Source organism: Salmo trutta, chromosome 39 (assembly GCF_901001165.1).
Source record: "Salmo trutta chromosome 39, fSalTru1.1, whole genome shotgun sequence".
NCBI lineage: Eukaryota > Metazoa > Chordata > Actinopteri > Salmoniformes > Salmonidae > Salmo > Salmo trutta.
This window is the reverse complement of record NC_042995.1, coordinates 19538818-19556590: the sequence shown is the minus strand read 5'-3', so window position 1 is coordinate 19556590 and position 17773 is coordinate 19538818. Positions and strand designations below refer to the sequence as shown.

The 17773-nt window shown below is 40.8% G+C and overlaps 1 protein-coding gene across 2 annotated transcripts in view; it reads left to right on the top strand.

Annotated features, from left to right (window-relative positions):
* The first annotated feature begins 3661 nt into the window (after nt 1–3661).
* Nucleotides 3662–17773, top strand: part of LOC115179665 (contactin-associated protein-like 5) — a 28338-nt gene continuing 14226 nt past the window's right edge. Inside the window, exons 1-7 of one of the 2 annotated variants that reach the window (XM_029741326.1) lie at nt 3662–4127; nt 4579–4689; nt 6765–6958; nt 8109–8256; nt 12453–12656; nt 12869–13053; nt 13227–13370. In XM_029741326.1, coding sequence (XP_029597186.1) covers nt 4028–4127; nt 4579–4689; nt 6765–6958; nt 8109–8256; nt 12453–12656; nt 12869–13053; nt 13227–13370 — 1086 coding nt within the window. In that variant the 5' untranslated portion in view covers nt 3662–4027. Of the gene's footprint in view, nt 4128–4578; nt 4690–6764; nt 6959–8105; nt 8257–12452; nt 12657–12868; nt 13054–13226; nt 13371–17773 lie in introns of both variants that reach the window. The other variant, XM_029741325.1, reaches the window with a different exon arrangement.

Below are 17773 nucleotides of genomic sequence, written 5' to 3'. Positions count from 1 at the left end.
GCCTCAGATGAAGGATCAAAATTTGATCACCCTGTTGCAGGAATTCAAACTTGTAGTGGATTTGACATTTTAAAAAGGTTTCTGAAGTTTGTAATTTCCACTTTGAAATTTCAGACTTGATTTTCCCGAACAAAAAATGTATCATCCCCTTCAAAAATATCGATGAACTATAATCCACATAATAATTTACATTTCTTTGTTGCAGGTTGCTTTTTAGAATAGTTTGTTTTAATATCTATGTTTTTGCATGCATATTGATTGATTAATTGATCTTATACTACACAAAGATAAATAAAAACATTCTTAACTACTCCAATCTGTAATTGGTTGGACTTATTTCGCTCGTTACTGAGATTGTTGTCAGTTTAGACAGTTTGGGTAGTCCCATTTATCAATCTTCCCTACCTTGGCAGTCTTTCTAACTGTGATTAAAAGTTCAAATTATTTGGATTTCCTAACTCTAGTGATGGGAAACCGAGGCTTTCTGAAGGCTTTGGCGCTTTCACCAAATTGTGGCGAAAAATGGTTCATTTCTCAGAGCTTCATTATCTGTTCACAATGCACATTAGTGACATCTGCTGGTCAGCAATAAATAGCAGCGTGTGATTATCAGATATATATTTTTTTTCTCCATTGTCTCCATTATCTCCACTGGGATTCTCTGCCTCTAACCCTATTACAGGGGCTGAGTCACTGGCTTACTGGTGCTCTTCCATGCCGTCCCTAGGAGGGGGGGCGTCACTTGAGTGGGTTGAGTCACTGACGTGGTCTTCTTGTCTGGGTTGGCACCCCCCCTTGGGTTGTGCCGTGGCGGAGATCTTTGTGGGCTATACTCGGCCTTGTCTCAGGATGGTAAGTTGGTGGTTGAAGAGATTCCTCTAGTGGTGTGGGGGCTGTGCTTTGGCAAAGTGGGTGGGTTTATATCCTGTTTGTTTGGCCCTGTCCAGGGGTATCATCAGATGGGGCCACAGTATCTCCTGATGATGTACTTCATCACGTCAGTGATGATGTACTTCTGATAAAGTGATACATGCATCGGCACACTGCTTCGAAGTTAGCTGCTTAGCGATTTCGACACATGCCTCTGAGCTCCGTATCAAACATAACATCACTACCTAACTCTGGCTGGATTCATATAGGAATTATATAACACTTTGCAAACAGTATAATTTGATTTGCCGATGTGGCCTGCAACCAGGAGTTTCAGACCACTGTATTATGGTGGTCCCGTGTGGCTCAGTTGGTAGAGCATGGTGTTTGCAATGCCAGGGTTGTGGGTTCAATTCCCACGGGGGACCAGTACGGAGAAAAAAATGTATGAAATGTATGCATTCACAACTGTAAGTTGCTCTGGATAAGAGCGTCCGCTAAATGACTAAAATGTAATTTGAATGTAATTATTAGAATTGAATTACATTCTTAGCCAAAAGGCCGAGAAGCGATGTAATGTCAAATAATAAATAATGTAATTTTTATATTAAAATATTAACTTGGTGAAGGCCATGGAACTGAAAGCTATTGAATGCAAGAACCATGTCACTAGAAAACCCAGTCATGGGTGGTACTGGTACCTAAAAAAAAGTCTCTCAAAAAGCACCCTGGGAAATAAATATGCAAATAAGGCTCTACATCACAGTGTTAAAGCAACATCCCTAAACTCGTTACTTTAACACAATAGATGTTAACACTGAGAAAGTGTAATAGCATCAGCTCTAATAAAGTAATTAGAGTAATTCGAGTAATTTGTCTGAATTTGCAAAACCCATGGTGTTAGTGACGCAACAATTTTGGAGTGTTTATCAACACTTTAAAAAGTGTGAGTTTAACCCTATTTTGGTGGGTTCAGATATAATTACTAAGAAAGTGTTAAATGTGCTGTGTAGGAGAGCTTATTCAGACTGAATATATGATAGTATAAGCCTATGTATACTACTCATTCTACGCTGCATGCAGAATAAAATTAGTCCTGGATTTCTCTGACATCATGACGTCAGGGGATTAAATCTGCCATTGGTCTTTGAATATCTTAAAACTTGTCTCATTTGAAAGAAGACCATCTTCTGTTTGTGTGTGCATTGTATATTTCCTGTACATTTACTCATCTACTCTACAGGATAGTGAATTTCTAGATGTTTATAGAGGTTTTAAAGATGCTACAATGTTTGCTGTCCCCAAAAAATATTTTATTTTTCAGATCTGTGCACTTTTGATTGGAATTTGGGTAACAATAAGACCACTTATCTACTGTTGTGTAACAGACCAGGTAATGTCATTAAAAAGTTATTATGCACACTCTAGTAAGTCTAATAAGAATGGCACAGGATATGTACAGATACAATACAGCACAACAACATTTCATTATCAGATGTAAGTTTAGTTATCAAATTCCTAACAACTTCGTTGGCATGGCAATAAATGTTATATTTCACATAGAATCTATCTTTACCATGATTTAATCCAGTTATCTTTGTATTAAACCTGAAACTAGTCCTTCAAAAGTGCCTTTCAATTACATGAAAACACACGAACAACAAAACGTTGATTATTTGGATGGATGGCATATTTGTCGTGTCCAACCTGAGTTGGTGAAAACAGAATAGGGCTTATTTAAAGCTGTTCTAAACCTTCCATCTGGCCTTCTAGGGTTATGGCTGCATGTGTACCCACAGAAAACAGATGTTGACTGGCCTTGCCAGTGCCTTGCCAGCCAACCCAACTGAGCACTGCATTATGTTACCTATGGAACAATGCTCTTATATGATCCAGGATGCACTTAAGTGTGTGTGTGTGTGTGTGTGTGTGTGTGTGTGTGTGTGTGTGTGTGTGTGTGTGTGTGTGTGTGTGTGTGTGTGTGTGTGTGTGTGTGTGTGTGTGTGTGTGTGTGTGTGTGTGTGTGTGTGTGTTTAAAAATAAAAATGTAGGACAAAACACACATCACGACAAGAGAGACAACACTACATAAAGAGAGATCTAAGACAACAACACAGCATGGCAGCAAGACATGACAACACAGCATGGTAGCAACACAACATGGCAATAACAAGGTAGCAACACAACATGGCAGCAGCACAACATGGTAGCAGCACAAAACATGGTACCAACATTATTGGACACAAACATGTATTTAATTAGACATTTAATGAGAGAAGAAACCAAAAGTATAAAAGTACAGAGAGAGCAGCCAGATCTGAAATATTCTCTCAAATAAGTGATTAATAAATAGAATGACATGATTTATTAATGATTTTAGAGCATCTGACCGTCCAATTCCAAATGGATACTGTTATAACATGGATAACATCACTTTCAGTCCGAATGACCTTCCTGGATTAATGGTGCAGAGATGATATGAGATTAGGATTAGGTTTAGTATATGATGACTAACACGTTACAATGCAATAATCTGTGATAGGCAATCACAATCAAATGCCAAGCAGCGTCTAATTAAATATAGGGCTGATGAGTTTATTATGGCATCTGAACTGAACAACCTATATGCGTCAAAATTGTTGGTCTCATGTGTTGATGCTATAGTGTGAAAGCACAGCGGGATATGCAAGTCCTGGCAAACGCTTGGACCTCCGCGGAGCTGTCTGTGGTGCTGAATCTCTCTCTCGCTCTCTTTCTCTTTCTGAATCTCTCTCTCTCTCACACACACACACACACACACACACACGCTTGCAAATGAAGCAGGTGAGATGCTCACTGCGTGCTCAAATTTCTGATTGATTTCCCATTGGAGTCGCGACGATGCTTGTGCGTCGGAACGCACCAGAAGTAACCACCAATCCTTGATGAAGAACGTAAAGCTATTGTCCTTATAAATAGCGACTTTTGTTGCTTTGGAAACAACGTCTTTAAGATTATATTTGTGAGAGGGTCTCTACGATTTAATCACATGGCTTTTACAAAAATATTTCGAGGTTAGAGCTGGAAAGCCACAGGAACATTCAGAGCAGTGGGGCGCACACGTTTGGATCTATATTCTGGAGACCACGGGCAGATGCTGTAGCGCAACTTGGATACAATGGCTGCTGTGTTGGCGAACATGAGCTCGAGAAGCGCCTCGTGGTTCTATGTATTCAGTTACTTTGTTTTGAGTATTTGTGGATCCATACATGCAGCAAGTAAGTCAATTGCAAGTCTGTTTACAGCATACTAACCTATTCGATATCGTTGTTTAACGTTGGCAAATATATCTGTCACGCTCCGACACTCATCCAACTCAAGTTTCGTTATGATTTTTGAGAGGTATATCTAAAATGTTCCCGTAATAACTCTGGTAGGCTATTGTTTTAACACATTAGGACACTTATGTTAGGCTAAGAAAATGCATTTGCTGGGCTTTGGATGAATATTCAATTGTCTTATATACACTTGCATGGAGTCTATGTTGACTTCAAGTTGACAGGTGTTACATGCTTATTAGGCTACTCAATGTAACTGTTTTGGAGGAGTCCGATGAAGTAGGCTACTGTTTCAGGTGGTTTGCTGGGACACTCCCTCTTTCCCTCCTGGTGGCAGTGTTTCACACTATTGTTCACTGTAAGGTATAAAATAACCAAGATCCTCTTTCAGATAATTGCAATGGACCATTGCTATCAGTTTTGCCTGAGTCATCTTTCAAAAGCTCTTCAACATCCTCCAAAAGTCAGCTGCCTCACTCTGCTAAGCTAAACAGAAGAGAGGGTAAGTATTGCCCCATTCACTGTAAGCAAAATATTGTCAGTTCTAGTGAGGGATTTGGCTGTATTGGCCGGCATCATTAGAATAAGAAGATTCAGAGTGTTTAATAGTCACATGTACAGGGTTGCAGGTGTAATTGCAGGGTAAAGTGAAAATCGTAGGCTCCGAGCTCCGACATACAGGACTAAGTGAAATAAAATAATGAAAATTGTAATAAAAAAAAACAACAAAAGAAATAGCACTATATACATCATAACTGTAGCAGTGCTGAATAAATAAATGTCCATTGGGGTGGAGGCAGAGTAAAGACTGTTGAGAGGGTGGGGGGAAATGACCATAGGGGGAACAGCATGACCATTGAGTGGGTGTGAGGACCCAAGTGAAATAAAAACAATAACAATTATGCTAAAATAAAATACATAAATAATATACATATTAACAACTGCAACAGTGATGAATGTCGTTGTTAACTTACATCTAGACGTTCCGCTAGCGGAACACCACTCCAATATCCAATGATTGGGCGTGGCGCGAAATACAAACTCCTCGAAAATCCGAAAACTTCAATTTTTCAAACATATGACTATCTTACACCATTTTAAAGACAAGACTCTCCTTTATCTAAACACACTGTCCGATTTCAAAAAGGCTTTACAGCGAAAGCAAAACATTAGATTATGTCAGCAGAGTACCCAGCCAGAAATAATCAGACACCCATTTTTCAAGCTAGCATATAATGTCACAAAAAACAAAACCACAGCTAAATGCAGCACTAACCTTTGATGATCTTCATCAGATGACACTCCTAGGACATTATGTTATACAATACATGCATGTTTTGTTCAATCAAGTACATATTTATATCAAAAACCAGCTTTTTACATTAGCATGTGACGTTCAGAACTAGCATTCCCACCGAACACTTCCGGTGAATTTACTAAATTACTCACGATAAACGTTCACAAAAAACATAACAATTATTTTAAGAATTATAGATGCAGAACTCCTTTATGCAATCGCGGTGTCCGATTTTAAAATAGCTTTTCGGTGAAAGCACATTTTGCAATTTTCTGAGTAGATAGCTCGCCATCACGGGCTAGCTAATTTGACACCCACCAAGTTTGGTACTCACCAAACTCAGATTTACTATAAGAAAAATTGGATTACCTTTGCTGTTCTTCGTCAGAATGCACTCCCAGGACTTCTACTTCAATAACAAATGTTGGTTTGGTTCCAAATAATCCATAGTTATATCCAAATAGCGGCGTTTTGTTCGTGCGTTCAAGACACTATCCGAAGGGTAACGAAGGGTGATGCGCGGACGCGTATCGTGACAAAAAAATTCTAAATATTCCATTACCGTACTTCGAAGCATGTCAAACGCTGTTTAAAATAAATTTTTCTGCGATTTTTCTCGTAAAAAAGCAATAATATTCCGACCGGGAAACCCTGTTTTCGTTCAAAGACTCAAAGTTGAAAATGGAGTCGTCTCGTGCACGCGCACGCCCGTCTCATTGTTCTCAGATTGACCACTTACCAAATGCGCTACTGTTTTTCAGCCAGAGACTGCAAAGTCATCATTCAACGTTCTGGTGCCTTCTGAGAGCCTATGGGAGCCTTAGAAAATGTCACGTTACAGCAGAGATCCTTTGTTTTGGATAGAGATGACAAAGAAGGCCAAGAAATGGTCAGACAGGGTACTTCCTGTACAGAATATTCTCAGGTTTTGGCCTGCCATTTGAGTTCTGTTATACTCACAGACACCATTCAAACAGTTTTAGAAACTTTGGAGTGTTTTCTATCCAAAGCTACTAATTATATGCATATTCTAGTTTCTGGGCAGGAGTAATAACCAGATTAAATCAGGTACGTTTTTTATCCGGCCGTGAAAATACTGCCCCCTATCCATAACAAGTTAATTGGCACAGAGACACAGACACAGACACACACACACACACACACACACACACACACACACACACACACACACACACACACACACACACACACACACACACACACACACACACACACACACACGGAGAGACACACACCCATTGTATCCTTTCCTGCTCCAGGAGAGGGTGGCTGGGCCCCGGAGCGGTCAGACAGACAGCCGTGGCTCCAGCTGGACCTCAGGCAGAAGATGGAGGTCACGGCCATCGCTACACAGGGCCGTTCAGGGAGCTCTGACTGGGTGACCAGCTTTATGCTGCTGTTCAGTGACTGTGGCCTGGCTTGGAAGCAGTACGGACAGAGCGAAGACACTGGGGTGAGGCTCTGCCTGTCTGGCAGGTTGATGTTTATTGTCATGAGTCTTGCCCTGGAGGCAGAGGTAAGCTGCTTTTCCCGCTAGATGGGCCAGCTGCAAAGTCAAAATTGGCTATATCGTATAAATTCATAAAAACTAAAATGTCACCATGTCACCATTTAGGTTAAAAGTTGTGTGAAAAAAATATGAAATTCCTTATTTGAATTAGTTTCTCAGAAAATACGCGCCTGTTCATCAGTGATTGAGTGAACAGCGTATCTTACATCTTTAGAGGGCATTTTAAGTTGACATGTTCCTTCAAAAAGCATAATGAGAAAAATGCGATTTGTGTAAGAAGTAGGGATTCATTTCAGGTTTTAACGGGAATCCTTCCGTGCCAGATATTATAAGACGTTTTAAAGCTGTAAATTAGAGATTTTGTACATCAGAGAAAAGTAGAATGCGAAAATGAAATGTTTTGCTGTAATTAATGGAAGAAAATAGGAAGAAAATCAGAAAGAAAATCAGAAAGAATGAAAGTGTCACACTTCTGAAAATACTAAATGTTAACTTTTGTTTACCTCATCAACCCCCAGCTATTTTCTGCTCTCTGTACTCTCCCCCCAGAAGCTTTGGGTGGCCGCTTGAGAGTTACACAGAGCATAAAACACAGTCAACACAGTGTTCTGCCCTCTAGGGTCCAAGCTCTGCTGCCTTCCTTTTTGCTTGACTTGAATTACTTTATTTTGGGGGTTTTGTTTTATTTGAACATCTTCTGAATTGATTTGTGTGGCCACTGGGCCCACCAGAAACAGAGATCGCTATTGCTTCTCCTCATGCTGAAAGGCGAAACAAATGGGCTCAGATGGGCTTAGGCCTCCACAGAAGAACCAATACAAGTCATAAAAGAGCTTCATCATCCCCTTAAATGTCATGTTCCTCCTCATTCTTCTCAAAAGTTTTGGGGAAGAAATAGAAAAACTGCATCTTGACGCAAAAGCAAAGCCCTCATTTGCCCTCGTTAGGTCTGGTCACTATTTGTGGCTTTTTTCACATTATCTTTAAATGAATGATGACTTTTCATGATGTGTTACCAATTGTTAAAAACTTTGATTTGAATGTGTTTGACCAATCTAGTAAATATCTATTCTCCCGCTCCTCTTCCCAGCAGACATACACAGGGAACACTAACTCAGAGGGTGTGGTCCAACACAAGCTGGTCCATTCCATCACAGCTAGGTTCCTACGTTTCGTCCCACTGGACTGGAGCACTACAGGATGGATCGGCCTCAGAGTGGAGGTCTATGGCTGTGTATACAGTGAGTGGGTCAGCTGTCTCTAGTCAGGATATTGTTTGTATCAGCTGTTTGATCACCCGCAACCGCCGACTATATGTGATAGTGAAAATCGGAGGCCCGCAAATATAGAACATGTGCTGTACAGTCAGAGATGGCAAAAACATTTTTGACAGGCCTATTTAGATAGGTCTACATTTCTGCTTATAATTTCAGATTTTTTTTTGTATGTTATTTGTTACTCAACTTGTCTGTAATTAGGTACATGCAGCTTCTCTTCTGTCATCACTTGTTGCTCAAGAAGACTAAATAAACCCTTGCTCACCAGAATGTCATACATTTATTGAATTAATACTTCAATCTAGTTGACATCACTAAAGTTTGTTTTCGCTTTCCTCTTTAATCTCTGCTTCTCTCGCGCAGCAAAGATGTTTAGGGACCGGGGAGAAAATGCAATAATAAAAAAGAACTGAAATGTCCAAATGACATCGGTTTGACTGGTTTTAATGAAAATGGTGTGTATTTGGCACACTACAATTAAGCTCTAAAGCTTAGGTTTAGGCTATGCACTAACGCCAGATAAAAATAATGAAAGAAAAACCTTAATGTAGCCCAAAGATAAGAATTGCACATGGATTTTTTATGCATTATTTCTCATTATTTAACCTACCTGCCGCACACAGTTAAATTTAAGTGCTTCGTAAAGACCAAACTAGTGGCAACTGAGCTGCCACCAACTTGAAGGAGACGAAACTTTAACTTTGCTGGAGTATTGAAACTCATCATCTTGAGATGTTTTGAAACATTACATGGTATGTTGTAACACCACTTAATCAAGTGTTGTCCAACACCTTGCCAGGGTCTGGGAGCATTAACAGAAAATAAAAAAATACTATTTTGGTGTTTTGAATCCTGTTTAGTGCAGAATTAGATACCTTCTCTTTCGGTGCCGTTTCCTCCCTCTAAAGCAGGGCTGCCCAAACCTCTTCCTGGAGATCTACTGTCCTGTAGGTTTTCCGTCCAACCCTAATTTAGCATATCTGATTCAGCTAGTTAAGGTCTTGTTGAGCAGCTAATTCGTAGAATCAGGTGTGTTAATTAGGGTTGGACTGAAAACCCACAGGACGGGAGCCCTCCAGGAAGAGGCTTCTTAACACTTCTTAACACCATTATAATGTTTTGAATCACGTTGTGTTATATATTTGCCATTTTATACCATTTTGGCAGACATTCTCAGGCATAGTGTTCAAATCAACAGCAGTAGCTGTAGATTGACCTGAAAGAATTGAGTATTCTGCACCTGCCTCTTTTGTTGACAACCACGTTCTTTTTATTATTCTTTGGTATTATGGCGGTCCACAGAGAAATGTTAAATGTGCCTGGCGCCACCTACAGTATTGGCTGTGTATCAGCCTACTATTTTGGTAGTATAAATTCATTACACTTTGTGAAAACAATTGCCCTACCAGCTAACCCCACACCCATTAAAACCTAAAACTATTCCACTACTTGGTCCTATCTGATCCTACACCAGGCCAGCAGCCTGGGAGGACGGGACACTATTGTTCAACACACCTTGTAACTCTTCTGCAGTAAAATCTCATACACCCAAGTACTTCTCTGCAACTGCCACCACAACATCGATCCTCTGTGATTTACTTTCCAGTCCTGCGGTACAGTTGACAACATTGAATGTGGGAATGAGTGCTGTCCTCAATGAATGTCAATTTTCCTGACGGTTTTGATATCCATTCATCGTGACCTATTACATCTCATGGCACAACAAGCTGTTTTAATACTAATATAGAAATATTTTTGAATGACCCACAATCTTCTAAAAACAGAGTCGTGTGGCAAGATAGAAAATGTAAGGTGATTCAAACTAAGCACTTCCAATGAGGGGAGGTAGGTAGCCTAGTGGTTAGAGCGTTGTGCCAGTAAACCGAAAGGTTGCTAAATCAAATCCCCGAACTGACAAGGTAAAAATCTCTCATTCTACCCCTGAAAAAGTCAGTTAACCCACTGTTCCTAGGCTGTCATTGTAAATAAGAATTTGTTCTTAACTGACTTGCCTAGATAAATGAGTCCAGTCACTACATTTTCTCTCTGGTTATCCTCATGAAAGATTCTGTACTTAAATTTTGAGCAACATATTAAGTTGGATTTATTCTGACATTATTTTTGGTAAAATGAAATGAACAAATCATTGAAATGACTTTCACAATTTATTGAGAGGGGATACAGATATGTGGGAGAAACAGATTGAAGGGAGAGTGGAAATTAACCCCGGTCTTCGGTGGGGTGAGGAGTGACGTGTCTAAGTCAGCTGCGTTAGGCATACCGCTATACCACGGGCTCTGCACGACTTGCATTCATTTTTATTAAGTGCTGTGTATATAGTGCATTCGGGAAGTATTCAGACCCCTTCCACATTTTGTTACGTTACAGCCTTATTCTAAAATGGAATATATCGATTTTTTTCCTCATCAATCTACACACAATACCCCATAATGACAAAGCAAAATCGATTTTTAGACATTTTTGCAAATGTATAAAAATGAAAACTGAAATATCACATTTACAGAAGTATTCAGACCCTTTACTCAGTACTTTTTTGAAGCACCTTTGGAAGCAATTACACCACCATGTTTCACCGTAGGGATGGAGCCAGGTTTCCTCCATACGTGACAGAGCATGGTATTTAGGCCAAAGAGTTCAATCTTGGCTTCATCAGACCAGAGAATTTAGTTTCTCATGGTCTGACAGTCTTTTAGGTGCCATTTGGCAAACTCCAAGTGGGCTGTCATGTGCCTTTTACTGAAGAATGGCTTCCATCTGGCCACTGTACCATAAAGGCCTGATTGGTGGAGTGCTGCATAAATGGTTGTCCTTCTGGAAGGTTCTCCCATCTCCACAGAGGAACTCTGGAGCTCTTTCAGAGTGACCATCGGGTTCTTGGTCACCTCCCTGACCAAAGTCCTTCTCCCCCGATTGTTTGGCCGGGCGGCCAGCTCTAGGAAGAGTCTTGGTGGTTCCAAACTTCTTCCATTTAAGACTGATGAAGGCCAATGTGTTCTTGGGGACCTACAACGCTGGATACATTTTTTGGTACCTTTCCCCAGAGCTCTGCCTCGACACAATCCTGTCTTGGAGCGCTACAGACAATTCCTTCTACCTCATTGCTTGGTTTTTGCTCTGACATGCACTGTCAACTGTGGGACCTTATATAGACAGGTGTGTGTCCTTCCAAATCATGTTCATTCAATTCAATTTACAACAGGTGGACTCCAATCAAGTTGTAGAAAAGTCTCAAGGATGATCAGTGGAAACAAGATGCACCTGAGCTCAATTTCGAGTCTCATAGCAAAGGGTCTGAATACTTATGTAAATAGGGTATTTCTGTTTTTTATTTGTAATCCATTTGCAAACATTTCTAAAAAGCTGTTTTCACTTTGTCATTATGGGGTATTGTGTTTAGATTGATAATAATACTTTTTTTTAAATCAATTTTAGAATAAGGCTGTAACGTAACAAAATGTGGAAAAGGGGAAGGGATCTGAATACTTTCTGAATGCCCTGCATATTTTTTTTTGTCAATTTCTATTGACCCCAGAATCATTTCTTACAGTGTTGCTGTGTGGTTGAGCAGGTAAAATTCCAACGAAATGTGCTATGCTATTGCCCCTCCCCTAGTTTCTAATCTGTCCAAATAAAGCGTTGAAAAGATGGAGGTGGAATTCCACCCCCAAAAATTATCCATAGGCCCTTATCGTCAATCAATAAACCATTAATTGTATGAGAAACACCGTTTTTGTGTTTTGATGCTGCCTTTTACATGAAATAAACCCACCCCAAAAAATTTCACAACACTCTCTTAAAAATACCATTATTCAAGTTGAAGAACCACTTTGGGGGGTGTTTCAGACTATTTTGCTTCTGTTTTATAACACATTCTGTGTATTAAAACACTCACATTGGGTTTACATTCAAACACCCCCTAAACACCAGATCTCAGATTAGGTGTACTACTTTTTATGGTTATTTTTACAGTGCACCTGCCCTTCATCCACACAATATTTGTCTGTGTGTGTGTGTGTCTGATTATACACTAATGTATTATAAAGCATTAGCACAAATTTTAACGTTATGCTAATATTCAGTAGATGGGTAATCTGACCGTGCTTTCTTCATGTTTATCTTCATCCACTATTGGTTCACAGAGTCAGATGTGGCAGACTTCAACGGCAGGAGTGCTCTGTTGTACCGGTTTAACCAGAAGTCCCAGAGAACGGTGAAGGATGTGATCTCCCTCAGGTTTAAGAGCTACGGTGCAGATGGGGTGCTGGTGCACGGGGAGGGACACAGAGGAGACTACCTGACATTGGAGCTGCACCACGGGACCCTGGCTCTGCACCTCAACCTGGGTAAACACAGTCCAATGGTCCCATCGCACTATTACCTTATAGTAGTTCTATCATTATGACAAAATCAAATGCACAGTATGAGATGCTGATTCTGAAGACTCCTCATTTAACCTCTGTGTGTTGTACTCTTCTTCTTCCCTCCTGCTCCTCCTCCTCTTCCGCGCTCTCTTCCTCCTCCTCCTCCTCCTCCTCCTCCTCCTCCCTCTCTCTAGACGACGCTAAGCTCTACCCCAGCAGTGCGAATGTGTCAGTGTTCCTGGGCTGTCTCCTGGATGACCAGCTCTGGCACTACGTCCTAGTTAAACGCTCCAACAAGCAGGTCAACCTCACCGTGGACGGGCACACACGTCACCTCAGCACCACAGGTGTGGAAGACTCACTGGAGGTGGACTATGAGGTGCGTAATCACTCATTAACATACTGTCTTTCATTAGAGCCATTGCAAACTAGGCACCATAAATCATTCATTCATTCATCCATGCATTACTGAATTAAATATATTTAGATGTTCTTTTAGGGGCGTGACCAATCAGTAATATTTTGTTTTGACACTCTCTTTGTGTCTCAAAGCTCAGCTTTGGAGGAATTCCTATACCCGGTAAACCAGGAAGCTTCCTCAGGAAGAACTTCCATGGCTGCATAGAGAACCTCTACTATAATGGAGTCAACATTATCAACCTGGCCAAGCGACGCAAGCTCCAGATCCACAGTGTGGTAGGTATACTATACATAAAGCATACTGTATGCACATACTGCACTCCAACGGAATAAACTCCAATAAGAATGACCATTAATGAAAGTAATTCAATACATTACGCCTAAATGAACCATTATGGATGAATGTGGGGTGTTTTGCATTAAAAACCAGGTGGTTCGAGCCCTGAATGCTGATAGTCTGAAAGCCGTGGTATATCAGACCATATACCATTGGTATGACAAAAACATATATTTTTTACTGGTTTAATTACGTTGGTAACCAGTTTATAATAGCAATAAGGCTCCTCGGGGGTTTGTGGTATATAGCCAATATATCATGGCTAAGGGCTGTATCAAGACACCCCCAGCTTTGCGTCGTGCATAAAAACAGCCCTTAGCCGTGGAATATTGGCTATACCACATCTCCTCGGGCCTTATTGCTTAATTATAAATTAGTTTTGTGTCATGAAGGTTCACACCTCTCAAAATACATTTAGAAAACTACAATGCTGGAAGCGATGCATATATACAATTAAATGGTGGTTAGGAGGAGGCAAAGTAGATGCAGTTTTCTCAGTCCATTACAGAATGCCTCTGCTCAGTCTATTTTAATATAATAATGTACAACTATCTCTAGAACCCTTTGGTGACCAATTACAGGCGCGCACTGAGCCATGGATACCCACTCCCTCCCAGCCTACGGCGAGCTCTGTCTGTGGAGGTAATGGGTGCGTCCCAAATGGCACCCTATTCCCTATACAGTGGTCGACAAAAGTAGTGCACTATATAGGGAATAGGGTGTCATTTGAGACGCAACCAATGTGAATATGTGGTAGATAGACATGTTGAGGAGGCGGCAGTAATGAGAAATGAAAGGAGGCCAATGTAATCATTCTTTTCAGCCCACCTGGGTAACTGTGCAGAAGGCGTACCTGGCACATTGCATAGAAGCCACTTTTGTTTTTTGGACAATACTTGCCCATTATTGGCCCTCTTTATCATTCAGCTTATCATTCTTATCATGTATCATTTATTTATTCTTATAATTTATCATTCTTGCTGCTGGTGATTGTCTGATCCACCTCTACGCAGACGACACCATTCTGTATACTTCTGGCCCTTCTTTGGAACCTGTGTTAACTAACCTCCAGACGAGCTTCTATGCCATACAACTCTCCTTCCGTGGCCTCCAACTGCTCTTAAATGCAAGTAAAATTAAATGCGTGCTCTTCAACTGATCGCTGCCCAGACCTGCCCGCCCATCTAGCATCACTACTCTGGACGGTTCTGACTTAGAATATGTGGACAACTACAAATACCTAGGTGTCTGGTTAGACTGTAAACTCTCCTTCCAGACTACATTTTTCTACATTTTAGTCATTTAGCAGACACTCTTAGCCAGAGCGACTTACAGTAGTGAATGCATACATTTCATACATTTTTTTTTCTTCCCGTACTGGTCCCCCATGGGAATCAAACCCACAACCCTGGCATTGCAAACACCATGCTCTACCAACTGAGCCACATTAAGCATCTCCAATCCAAAATTAAATCTAGAATTGGCTTCCTATTTCGCAAAACAAAGCATCCTTCACTCATGCTGCCAAACATACCTTCGTAAAACTGACCATCCTACCGATCCTCGATTTCGGCAATGTAATTTACGAAATAGCCTCCAACACTCTACTCAACAAATTGGATGCAGTCTATCACAGTGCCATCCTTTTTGTCACCAAAGCCCCATATACTACCCACCACTGTGACCTGTACACTCTCGTTGGCTGGCCCTCGCTTCATACTCGTCGCCAAACCCACTGGCTCCAGGTCAGCTACAAGTCTTTGCTAGGTAAAGCCCCGCCTTATCACAGCTCACTGGTCACCATAGCAGCACCCACCCGTAGCACGCGCTCCAGCAGGTACATTTCACTGGTCACCCCCAAAGCCAATTCCTACTTTGGCCGACTTTCCCTCCAGTTCTCTGCTGCCAATACTGGAACGAACTGCAAAAATCACTGAAGCTGGAGACTCATATCTCCCTCACTAACTTTAAGCACCAGCTGTCTGAGCAGCTCACAGATCACTGCACCTGCACATAGCCCATCTGTAAATAGCCCATCCAACTACCTCATCCACAAACTGTATTTATTTATTTATTTATCTTGCTCCTTTGCACCCCAGTATCTCTACTTGCACATTCATCTTCTGCACATCTATCACTCCAGTGTTTAATTGCTATATTGTAATTACTTCGCCACCATGGCCTATTTATTGCCTTACCTCCCTTATCTTACCTCATTTGCACACACTGTATATAGACTTTTTCTACTGTATTATTGACTGTATGTTTGTTTATTCCATGTGTAACTCTGTGTTGTTGTATGTGTCGAACTGCTTTGCTTTATCTTGGCCAGGTCGCAGTTGTAAATGAGAACTTGTTCTCAACTAGCCTACCTGGTTAAATAAAGGGGAAATAAAATGTAAAAAATTAAAAACACATTACCATCCATGTGAACTGTGGAAGCCAATGAAAGAGACAGTAAAGGTATTTGAGATGCTGCCTGGCAGAGAGTTTGTAATCTGTTAGGGGACAGTTTCATTATTTGTATTTGTGTTTATTGTGGTTCCCCATTAGCTTCTGCCAAGGAAAGTAGTGATGAAGTCAGTCTCTCCTCTAATTTGAGCCAGGAGAGATTAACATGCATATTATTAATGTTGGCTCTTTGTGTACATCCAAGGGCCAGCCGTGCTGCCCTGTTCTGAGCCAATTGCAATTTTCCTAAGTCCATCTTTGTGGCACCTGACCACACAACTGAACAATAGTCCAGGTGCGACAAAACTAGGACTGTAGGACCTGCCTTGTTGATAGTGCTGTTAAGAAGGTAGAGAAGCGCTTTATTATGGACAGACTTCTCCCCATCCTAGCTACTGTTGTATCGATATGTTTTGACCAAGATTTAGTTGAGGTTTAGGGTTTAGTGAATGATTTGTCCCAAATACAATGCTTTTAGTTTTTTAAAATATGTATCACTATCTTATTCCTAGCCACCCCTTCTGAAACTAACTGAAGCTCTTTGCTAAGTGTTGCAGTCATTTCAGTTGGTGTAGTAGCTGACGTGTATGGTGTTGAGTCATCCGCGCACATAGATTCACTGCCTTTACTCAAAGGCATGTCGTTAGTAAAGATTGAAAAAAGTAAGAGGCTTAGAAAGCTGCCCTGGGGAATTCCTGATTCTACCTGGATTATGTTGGCGAGGCTTCCATTAAAGAACACCATATTTGTTCTGTTAGACAGGTAACTCTTTATCCACAATATAGCAGGGGGTGTAAAGCCATAACACATACATTTTTCCAGCAGCAGACAATGATTGAAATGTCAAAAGCCGCACTGAAGTCTTACAAAACAGCCCCCACAATCTTTTTATCATAAATTTCTCTCTGCCAATCATCAAGTTATTTGTGTAAGTGCTGTGCTTGTTGAATGTCCTTTCCTATAAGTGTGCTGCAAGTCCATTGTCAATTTGTTTACTGTAAAACAGCATTGTATCTGGTCAAAGACATATTTTTCAAAACTTTACTAAGGGTTGGTAACAGGCTGATTGGTTGGCTATTTGAGCCAGTAAAGGGGGCTTTACTATTCTTAGTAGCGGAATGACTTTTGCTTCCCTCCAGGCCTGAGGGCACACAATTTCTAGTAGGTTTAAATGGAAGATATGGCAAATAGGAGTGGCAATATCGTCCGCTATTATCCTCAGTCATTTTTCATCCAAGTTGTCAGACCCCGGTGGCTTGTCATTGCTGATAGACAACAATACTTTTTTCACCTGTTCCACACTCACTTTAGGAAATTCTAAAGTACAATTCTTGTCTTTCATAATTTGGTCAGATGTACTTGGATGTGTAGTGTCAGCGTTTGTTGCTGGCATGTCATGCCTAAGTTCGCTAACTTTGCCAGTGAAAAAAACGGTTGTGCAACCAGACTTATTTGCCATTCCTTTTGCCTCCTCCTTCTCAACTATACAATTTTTCCATTCCTCATCAATCCACAGGTATTTAACTGTTTTTACAGTCATTTTCTTAATGGGTACATGCTTATTAGTAACTGGGATAAGAAATTTCATTAACAAATGTGTCAAGTGCAGATAGACAGCCTGCGCCTGAGTTCTGTTCTCCTCTGTGGCAGGCAGCAGGATCGAGGATGTCTTCACAGCTAAGCTGAGCATTTGTATTGGACAAATACTGAACTCTGCATTCACTCTTACTGCTCCTTCATTCTCCCTGGGACATAAAAGCTGAATAAGTGATAACATTTGACATTTCCATGGCCTTTCCACTCAGATGACCATGAATAACATTGTATCTGCTAGTGCGTTTGTGTGACGTACTGTATTGTCAGTGACGCATGCACATTCCTTTTGTATATG